Below are 10,479 nucleotides of genomic sequence, written 5' to 3'. Positions count from 1 at the left end.
CCCTGCGGAGAGTCCCATTGGATTCTCACTGTGCCAAACAGCCAGCTCTCCCTTCTGTATTCATCAGTGCCTGCCTGTAAGGTAGTCTCTGTGGGAGTATATTGTATTTAATTATGGGGTATCAGAGTTTTTAGGGGGTTAACCAGGTTGGGATAGCTGGGATAGCAAGCTTGTTGTCTTGTTGTTTTGAATGTCTGGTGTATATTTTTCAATTTCCTTGTTCTGTATGGGATAATGACAATAAAGATTATCGTATTGTATCATATATTTTTATCCCACCTTACCGTCCAATGAACTCAAGGCGGCACCCAGGCTTATTGTTTGCTTAATGTTTAAAAATCTTGTTGGATTAATGTTTTGAAATCATGTCTGATTTTTATTTGTAACTATTTTTAACTGAAACTTTTTAGAACATTACAGAATGCTTCCCCCACCCCCACCCCCAAATGTAGGTGTGGTTGGTGCTATGGAATATGAATTCAATCAATCAATTCTTCATCCACCTTTTACTCTCACAACCCCGGAAAGCAGGTTCGGCTCAGGCCCTCCAAGTGTCCCTATTTTCCAGGGACAGTCCCAGATTTACAGAAAGCCTTATCGGTTTCTGATTTGATCCTGGAATGTCCTGCTTTTCCTTAGGACATCCCTATTTTCTTTGTAGGGTATGGTAGGACGTCTCTATTTTCATTTGAGAAATGTTGGAGGGGACAGCTGGAGTGACAGCTATTATTAAGCCATCATTAAATAGCAATTTAAAGCAGGGAAGGGGAGCTTGTGGCCCTCCAGTTGCTGTTAGGCTCCAAGTCTCATTAGACAGCAGGTCAGGGATTATAGAGTTGTCATCCAACAATGTCTAGACGCTGGGAGAACGGAGTATGTACACATTTTCTTCCTGCTGCCTGACAAGCTTCACTTAACATTAGGCAGAGCGAGACAACCTACCTCAGTAGATTTTGGAATACTATTAAAAAGCAGCTAAGTGTTCATTTTTAAATTTATCATTATATACTAACCACCATTTGGATTTTCTGCCTCAGGCTTGCTCCAAAATGTCCAGAACTGTCTCCATCTTGGACTTTGTTCACTGGGATGCTTTTTTGCACAAGCTCCATTGAAATGAAGTGGGGGGGGGGGACACATCCTGGTGGATCATACCCATTACTTTTAAAGTCTAAAAATAAGCAACTGAAATAAGGCCACACTGTGGGCAAGTAGGTGGAGCAATGATGAAAACCAAGGATAGGAGCAAATTATTTTGGCTATTAACAATTTATCCTGTACCATAAAGTAGTGCAGAATCCAGGAAATATAGAGTAACAAATTATTGCATCCTTCCCCGTGTCCAGTGATGTTTTGAACTATGGAGCTGGGCTCCAAGCCAGACCAAACCACTTTCAGATGTGCAATCAAATGCAGACCAGGTGGGATTCATTTCAGCATTTGTTGTTTTAATTCTCATTACTATTTTCCCAATAAAACAGAGTCATTTATCAAATGCCAAATTCATATCCAACACAGAGAAAGTCTGGATTCACTTAAGAGCATTTTACTTTGGCAGATTACTTACAGCAACAGCATTGAATGCACAGCGGTGGAGCCTGCCTTCCCAGTGCCCAGGGCTTGGAGGGCACCATGAGGGAGACGCCGGTGGAGAGGCACATGCCCTTCTCAACCGGATTGGACTGATTGGAAGTGCGCCTGCCTCTTGCATCCTCATGTCGCTCTTCCAGCGCAGGGAAGAAGGGAGAAATGAGCAGGACACAGCAGGGGAGGCGCGCACCCTTCCAGTCAGGCAGGTGGGGAAGTGCACTCACCTGCCGGATGCCAGCCCTGCTGCCCGTCCAACCCTGAAAGCTCGGTGATGCTTCCCTCAATGAGGGATCCTGTCGTGGGGGCACCTCGTTGCCATCCCTCCCAAAATGCGCCTGTGGCCACGAGTCTCCCTCCACGCTAGGCCACTGCGACTGCATTGTGTTGATAGTCCTTTCCATTTGAATTGTGGTGGAATGATTTCTTGGGCTCAGCCTTTGCTCCGGACTTTTTTGGGGAGATAGGTTTCCAAGCAGCATGGAAATAAGCATAACTCTTCCTTTGCCCTATTTGCATTATGCTATGGGTAGCCAAAGTTGCACGTTCAGGATGTTTTGGGCCTGCAACTCTCATCAACCCTGACCACTAGTACTGCTGGCTTGGTCTCCTGGGAGTTTTGCCCGTCTTTGTGTCCCTAAGCTGTCTGTGAAAGTCCCAGTTCCAGTCCAATAGCTTTTGGTACCGAAACTTCAAATGGCGACTTCCCCCTCACTATAACAGGCACACAATCCATTGAGAAGGCCCCTTGTGCAAAGCCTACACCAACTGCTGTGGACCTGTACAAGGTGAAAAAAGTAGTAAAGATTAAAAAATATGGCAGATATGCCTGGAAATATGCTGCCTGGTGCCCTGAGAAGCCCCTTCCCAGAGAGAGGATCTCATTGCACAGGGTTGGTGCTCAGCAGCTGTTCGTAATATTTTGAATTACTATGACTTTATATTGTTGCTTTATGTTACTGTGTGTTGTTGCTTTATGTTATTATCTGTTATTGCTTTATGTTAGTGTTTGATAATATAGTGATTGCAGTGTGTGTGTAATTTTTATTTTAAATTTTGTTTTGCAATTTCAAATAAACATTTTACATACTTTAACGTATCCAGTGACTTCCCTTCTTCTCTTTCCATGGTTCATTTTGCATAACTTACACCCCTGCATATTTTACAATAACTATTCCAATTGGTTTTCCACTATTACATCTATGAAAAATTATTTACTCTGTTTAATTTATCTTAATGGTGCCAGCGCTTTCAGCTGTACAGTTATTTTCCATATATTCAATAAACATTTTCCAATCTTATTTAAATGCATGTTCTTCATGCTCTCTTATTCTATATGTCAAATCTGCAAGTTGTGCATCTTCTGTCAACTTAAATTGCCAATCTTCTTTAGTTGGGAGCTCGCTCACTTTCCATTTTTAGGCTAACGAAACATGGGCTGCAGTTGTTGCGTACATAAACAAACTTTTCTGACACCTGGGGATTTAAGTTATCCGCAACAGAAAGCACTCCAGGTGTTGTTGTTTTTTGAGGGGGGAATAACTTTAAACATTTTTTTTCCAGTTCATTATAAATCACTTTCCAATACTTTTTTACCTTCATTGTTTGTTGTTTTTTAATGCTATGATTATTGTGAGCCGCTTTGATATCAACATTTGTTGTTGGAAAAGCGGAATATAAATATTAAATCAAAATCCCATCAGGTCCAGCCAGCATGACCAGTGGTCAGGGCTGAGGAACTTAAGTTCAAAACATCTGAAGGGCAACAGGCTGATCTGTAGAAACATGTTACAGAAAACTTTAAAGTTCTGCTGTTCAGAGATACAAAAATGGAACGTGTGTTGGCACTTAAGAATTATAGGCAGGCAGGAGGTGTCATCTAAAACACTGGGGTGGGGGGCAGATCTGGGTAGACTACTCTTAATCCTGCTCTTGTACTCCTTACTATAAGAAAACAGTATGATGATGCCAGCATTTCCAGTAATGAAAGAAAAGAGCCTTTTTCCAAAAGCAGAGCTCTCTTTCCAAACTGCTCAAAGAGCTGACAGCCTCACTGATTACAGATTCCAGTCATTAACTGCCCCATGTTGATATACTTCTGACTTTAAACTCTTCTGGCAACTTAAGACTTTCAATATTTGCTTCATGCAATGAATTCAGGAAGAAAGTTTTACAGGTTTCCTCTGTGAAAGGGCTTCTTCAGAATGTTCCCCAAAGAATGCAATAGAATAGAAAGTCATATGCTTCGTAGAAACTCTTCATGTTGTTCCTGAGCTGCTGATCAGATCACCAATCCAATAAGGATTTCCTACGGGCTCGATGCCAAGCTGCTGCCTTAGAGTGTTGTGGGGTTGTAGGGTTTCGGGGGGTAGCAGAGGCTTAGGACAGGAAGTGCCCAAAGTAAAATAAAAACCACCCACACTTGCTAGCAGGATGGCAGCAGCCTCCTTAGGAAGAGGCCTACATTCACCATGGAAAGCTGAGGTGCTTTGGCTTAAAAGTTAACAAAATGTTCCTGCTGCCTTTCCTGGAAATTCTAGCTGTATGCCACCATTTTTCTAGCTAAGGAAACACACAGATAATATTTCCAAGGGGTGCAGAGGTAGGACATTTTCTGGGGTGATGTGTGCGCACGGAATTGCAACTCAACAGTGTGAGTGCCTGTCTTTAGGAATCCTCCATCATCCATGAGGAACCAGTGACCCTCCAGACGCTGCTCAACTCCCAACATCCATTATTCTCCAGGCAGCACAGCCAACTGTCAGGGTTGATAGAGAATTTTGGTTCAGCAACATATAGAGTGGCTGGGGCAACCCAGCCAGATGGGAAGGGTATAAATAATAATAATTATTATTAGAGAACCACAAGTCCTTTGCGCAACTTACAGCCTTTAGTTTCTCCATCTGCCCTTGTTAACACACTTGTTTCAGCAGCATCCACCTTTACTCCAGGGGAAAGCCTGGCTCTCTACTTCCCCTACCCCCAATTCGCTGCTGAGGGATAGCAGCATACCATAAGGTCTCCAGATCTGCCTTGACTCATGCATGCAATGGGTGACACCTCTACATGACTAAAAAGCTGCTGGATTGTGGTGAATATGTGAACTGCGGTCCATGGCACTCATCCATGCTTCATACAGACTCCTCACCACCACCCCCAAATTACTTTTCACTTAGGCATTATACCTCCCCCCCCCCAATTTTTGATAGAACCTTTAAAAGGATCTGAAGTTGAGGATTAAGTTTGCTGGAACCCCCATTTTCCATCCTACGTCTTGCCAGTGCTGGAACGATGACACCCTTCCCCCCGTTTCCATCACCATAACAGAAAAGCTGCATGCACAAAACCCGTAAGATGGGAAAATAAAGATCACAAGGCAGCATGTTTTTACAAAATGTCCTAGAGTGCTTGTTCTTTTATTCTATTATCAATTATACAATGTTTACATACAGATACGTTTTTTTTAAAACTGCTAAAAAAAAGTGTGTCAAACAAACATGTGGCAAATAACAAATGTATTTGATTCCCTTGAGTTTCAGACAAAAACAGAGTTAACAACTGGAATCCATTGATGAAAAATGTTTGGTTTGTTCCCCAGTGCAGCGGATCTTAAGACGCTGCCATGGAATGACTTTTTGCAGACCAAAATGCTGCCTAACCATTTGTAGTGAGCTGTAAATTGCACGTTTTCAACTCAGGCATTAAATAGTTTAAAATGGAGCCTACAGGCCTGTTTTGTTCTCAAATGCAAAGGCCAAACCTTTGCAGCTTGAGGCATCTCCAAAGAAATCAAATTACTGAGCTGGACAAACCGCTGAGATTAAAGAAATACCATTCAAAGGACCACACAAGTACCTTTAGTTTCAAGGAATGTCAAACACACACACCCCTCCTTGTTCCTCTCCTGAGTTTTTAACATCAATCTTTGTTTAATATCTAAGTTGGCTGGACAGGTGGAAGAGAACATTTCTGCCATCACCTGCCCCCCCCCCCCAGCAAAGGCTGCACACAATTTGCAGCACCGAATTCTACAAAACAGAGGCAACATTAGGGCCAGGAATATGGCACAGCTGATTCACAGCCACATGGAGCCTAACCCCATACATATACATATACATGTGTATATATGTTGTTTTCCCTGACTCCATGCCTGGGGTTTAGCAAGTGGACTTGTGAGTATAGCAACATGGGGGGACAGTAATAAAATAAAAACACATTTCAGGGTTTCATGGCAAGCAGGTGAAAAAATAAATCAAAACAAAGCTGACAGTGGTGTGGCCGCAGCAATGGTGGTTTTCACATGTTGTTTAGCTCCAGTAAAGTTTGATCCAGCATTTGATGCATATTGAGGTTCTCTTCTTTGGCATGTGCCACTTTCTCTGTTTTGGATTAGAAAAGTCAAGTTATGAAAAAAAGGTCATTGTTTTATATTAATTGTACACAGGCAAATATCATTTGTAAATGAGCATGAAGGGTGCATGACCACGACATATTAGGATTAACATAAACTAGGCGGTGACAAAGGCAACACACTTCAGAGCAGCCAGCAGCCCAAAAACACCTTTGCCAAATGAGAAGTGAGTTATCTGTTGGGTCCATCATCAAAGGAGGCAGCAGCCAAGAACTGGGACTTGTTTTGGCACAAAGACACCTGGCTCATATCATTTCAAACATAACACCAAAGAACCAGGTGGTGGTGGGGAACTAAACAGAGTAAGTTATGCTACAACTTTGGGGAGTGTTTTTTGTTTTAATCCTAGTGGCACTAAAAAACCCCATCAACCTTATGTCACATGACGGCTGCCACTGCTGCAACAGAGTAATTCAATGAGCTTTCTCATTTTTCTTTAAAAAATAGTAATAGGGAAAGGTACAAAAGAATGTCAGGCAGCCAGTTCCAGGGAAAGTCCAGGAGGAAATGCAAACATGTTCTTAAAAATGCTGATGACTGGACTTCAGAAGCAGTTCTACCCATTTGATATTTAACTACCAGAAAAGGAAAGCTGGGAGGGGGGGGACCAGTTTGACTGTATGGAAAAAAAACCCAGCTGACTTATTTTTACAGCAGCCTTTCAACCTCCCCCCGCAAAAGAAAAAGAAAGAAAAAGAAAGAGTTTTACAACAGTTCTTAGTTTTGTTACATGCACACTTTGTAGGACAGCCACTAAACACGCTTCAGTGATGCTGACATAAGCACAGAAAGTGCAGGACCACATACAACCAAACAGTAACAATGACCTTGTTATGATGCAATCGTACCTTTAAACTGACCTGAGGTTCTCAATAACGGCCTCTTCTTTAGGTGGGTAGTTTAACCCATAAACAAAAGCTGTTTTTACCGGGACTCAAACTTATGGGTTCAGATTCCAAATAAGCAGCTGGGAGTACATTTGATTTGAGATCTTTTAAATAAAAGATTCAGGTTTCCAAGTTCTCTCTGCTCCCACCTCTGTGTGTTACTAGTGAAAACTCCACTCTAAGAGGAAGGCTGCTTGATTTCCTCTCTGTAAAATTATCATCAGGCGTATAGCTGGTCTTCAAACAATAAAGGAAAAGTTCTAAACAGAGCACAACTGACTCGGTGAAATTTTAAAATGTCCCTAAGTCAAGCCAGTTTCACCTCCAACAATCACCAAAGCAATATTTCTTACTTGCACAGGACTCTTGCATATTTCAATATCAAGTGAATCACAAGCACATTTGTTAGAAAGGGTTGGTTCCTACTAAAGCTTAATCCTCGTTCAGGGCCAACTTTAGTTCGTTAGTTAGACGGCGGTTTTGCTCAAGCTGCTGGTAGAGGTGGTCTGTGCAAGTCAGCAAGCGAATCAGGAGAAAAAAGGAGGAGGAAGAGGCAGAAGGAACAGAAGGTTAGAGACAGACCAAAAAATTAACCAGAAAAATCACCCCATGCAGAGAGCTCAGTAGCCAGAAAGACATTGGAAAAGTGCACGAGTTTCGAGCAATCCTGAGATGAAAACACAGACTTCAAAAGCTCAAACACGTCCCAGTGTTAGTGATAGCCCAGATGCTGTTGGACTACAACTCCCATCAGCCCTGACCATTAGCCAAGTTAGCTGGGACACATGGAAGCTGGAGTCCAGTAACAGCTGGTCGTTACAGGCATGGCAGGAAGAACAGCCTACCGTCAAAAGTGGGCAATGCGCTTACCGCCAATAACCACGTTAGAAGATGACTGTTCATAAACTGGAGAACCACCACTCCTTTCTGCAGTGGGGGACGGTGGCATAGCACGCATTGGGGCTAGGCAGCGCCATTAAGGGTGGCAGGCCAGGAGATGGCCAAGTATCAGGCTTGGGGCACCATTCAGAAGATAGTCTTTCCCACACTGGCCAACCAAAATCTTCCACCCCATAATTCATCCCAGCTTTCCACACCTCTGAGTTGTTCACCGAAGTTCCAAAGCCCTGAACAGAAGCCTTGCCCTATAGCAGCTTCCTGATGTCCTAGGAGGCTGTGGCATTTCCCTGGCAATGTAAAGGCTGCAGCCGGACTTTATTTGTGGCTAACTTTTTCAAACGCAAACACATTTTACACACGTTAGAGACATTTCTCTGAACTTTATCCCACTGATTTCTCCCACCTTCTTCAAGGAGCTCGAAATGGTTTACAGGGTTCTCCCTCTTTCCATTTTATCCTCACAGCAACCCTGTGAGGTTAGGCTGAGAGGCAGCAAATTGAACCCTGGTCAAACTAAGGCCCAGGGGCTGGATGCGGCCCAATCGCCTTCTCAATCTGGCCCACGGACAGTCCAGGAATCAGCATGTTTTTACATGAATAGAACGTGTCCTTTTATTTAAAATGCATCTCTGGGTTATTTGTGGGGCATAGGAATTCATTCATTATTATTTTTTCAAAATATAGTCCGGCCCCCCACAAGGTCTGAGGGACAGTGGACCGGCCCCCTGCTGAAAGTTTGCTGACCCCTGAAAGTCCAACACTCTAACCACTACCCCATGCCGGCTCCATTGTTGAACAGGGAGCACCCAGAAGCCTCTATGATAAGATCCAAGTGAGACAGGCTTTCCTGCTTGTATGAAAAGATCCCTTTATGGTCTCTTTATAGTGGCTAGACAAAGGGCAGGGTGTTGGATGCATCATTCAAAAAGAAGTTTCTGGACAGCTCTTCACTGCCTTCTTTTATCCCCAGAAGAACCTCAAATATTCCATAAGATATGCATATGTTTATGAGACTGCATTTTTGTAACATGCCCTGCAAATGAGGGTAAATAAACTGGACAGAATTTGACCACAGGAATCATATTGCCGGGAGATACGTTTGATGTGATGACTTTCAGTACTTCAGCTGCCCTTTTATATTTCTTTAAGTAATTTATTGGTAATTTGTAATGTAATTGTTATACGTAATTTATTGGCATTGAACTGTATGTCCTGATTCTTTTACGTAACATGTTGCTTTGAGATTTTGATACAAGGCGATGAACAAGCTAAATACATAAATGACCATGGAGAGGCTAAGGCTTGCCCCTACATTGTTTTCTCAACATATTTCAAGTATATAAAAATAATAACAGTTAACACATTTATGGTTAACCAGCGAACTAAACAAACATAGAAGCCCAGTACCAAAAGTGTGACACAGAAGTGAAATAAGTCATGATAACAATAGAACAAAACTGGTAACATGTCCATTTTCATTGACATGAAACACAATATACAGTTGTACCTTGGAAGTCAAACAGAATCCGTTCCAGAAGTCCGTTCGGCTTTCAAAGCGTTCGAAAACCAAAGTGCGGCTTATGATTGGGTGCAGCCCATTGGAAGCCCTGTCAGACGTTCGGATTCCACAAGAACGTTTGAAAACCGTAACACTTACTTCCAGGTTTCGATCTTTCGGGAGCCAAGGTGTTCGAGATTCAAGGAACAACTGTACATATCTATTCAGAATTTGGTTACAAATTGGTTTAATGGGATTACTCTCAAATAAGTGGGCATGCACCCACTTTCTTGGGAGTAAGCAACACTGAATTCAGCTGGGTCTAGTTCCAAGCAGACATTCACAGGACTGCAATGTTAGCAATGTTTCTTCTCATATGAGGATTATGCTTTCCTCATTTATCTTCACATTGCATAGATGGCTTATGATGAGGATTCAAATAAAATCGAATTTTGCCAGCTAGCCATCAGTTAATTCTGGAGCATTTCCATTTTTCACAGATGAAACAATTATTGTATTGTATGTATCATCACATTTTGTTATTGTCCTGTCCATATCATGACTTATTTCCATTTGATCACTCTTGGAGATTTGGAGTTGCTTGCCTGCCTAGGTCTTCAGAGGAAGACAACCGTTTTGCAAGCCAAATACCACCCTGGCAACCAAATGGCCAACACCTTCACCAGCAGGCAAATGTTGCCAGCCAACAGCTACACTGGGCAATTCCCCAACCACAGACTGATCCACGATGGTCCAAACCAATATGAATTGTTCAGCCTGTGACATGTGAAAAATATATGTTCAAAAACCTTCTAATGAACACTTTGTAACTGACCAGCTGGGAAGAGAGGAGGGAGCCTTTTAAAGAGGACTTAACAGATTTCTCAGCCTCAGCTCTTTGCTCAATCTGGGTTTTCATCTTCCTTTGCTGGATGTGGTTCTGCCACCTTCCCCTTTGATCGCCTCCAGAATCATAAGGGTTAGAACCGTGTTTATTTTTAAGTGGAAGCTGAGATTCTCAGAACACTCAGTTCTGAGAGCGTCCACACACAAAAGCCTGGCTACAGTGGACTTTCACCATATGCAGAGACGCTTAGTTCTGAGCTGAGAGCCTTCCAAATGCCCACACCTTTAAACAAATAGTTCTTAAGAATCCAGCCTATATTGTCTCACCTGGCTAAGAGGGAGGGAGATGT

At 42.6% G+C, this 10,479-nt stretch overlaps 1 protein-coding gene and 1 long non-coding RNA gene across 6 annotated transcripts in view; one reads left to right on the top strand and one right to left on the bottom strand.

The window, feature by feature from the left end:
• LOC308573601 overlaps positions 1 to 5,704 on the top strand; it is a 169,985-nt gene extending 164,281 nt beyond the window's left edge. The window contains exon 2 of the long non-coding RNA XR_014002129.1: positions 82 to 5,704. This is a non-coding gene — a long non-coding RNA (uncharacterized lncRNA). The remainder of the gene's footprint in view (positions 1 to 81) is intronic.
• TPM1 (tropomyosin 1) overlaps positions 4,972 to 10,479 on the bottom strand; it is a gene marked incomplete at its 3' end in the record, with an annotated part of 30,457 nt that continues 24,949 nt past the window's right edge. For all 5 annotated transcript variants that reach the window (XM_081170686.1, XM_081170680.1, XM_081170682.1 and 2 more), the window contains one exon: positions 4,972 to 5,966. In XM_081170686.1, coding sequence (XP_081026812.1) covers positions 5,884 to 5,966 — 83 coding nt within the window. The remainder of the gene's footprint in view (positions 5,967 to 10,479) is intronic.

Source organism: Podarcis bocagei (assembly GCF_964188305.1).
Source record: "Podarcis bocagei genome assembly, chromosome: 14".
NCBI classification, from domain to species: Eukaryota; Metazoa; Chordata; class Lepidosauria; order Squamata; family Lacertidae; genus Podarcis; species Podarcis bocagei.
Note: the sequence above shows the minus strand (reverse complement) of the source record. Positions and strands in the feature narration are given on the sequence as shown.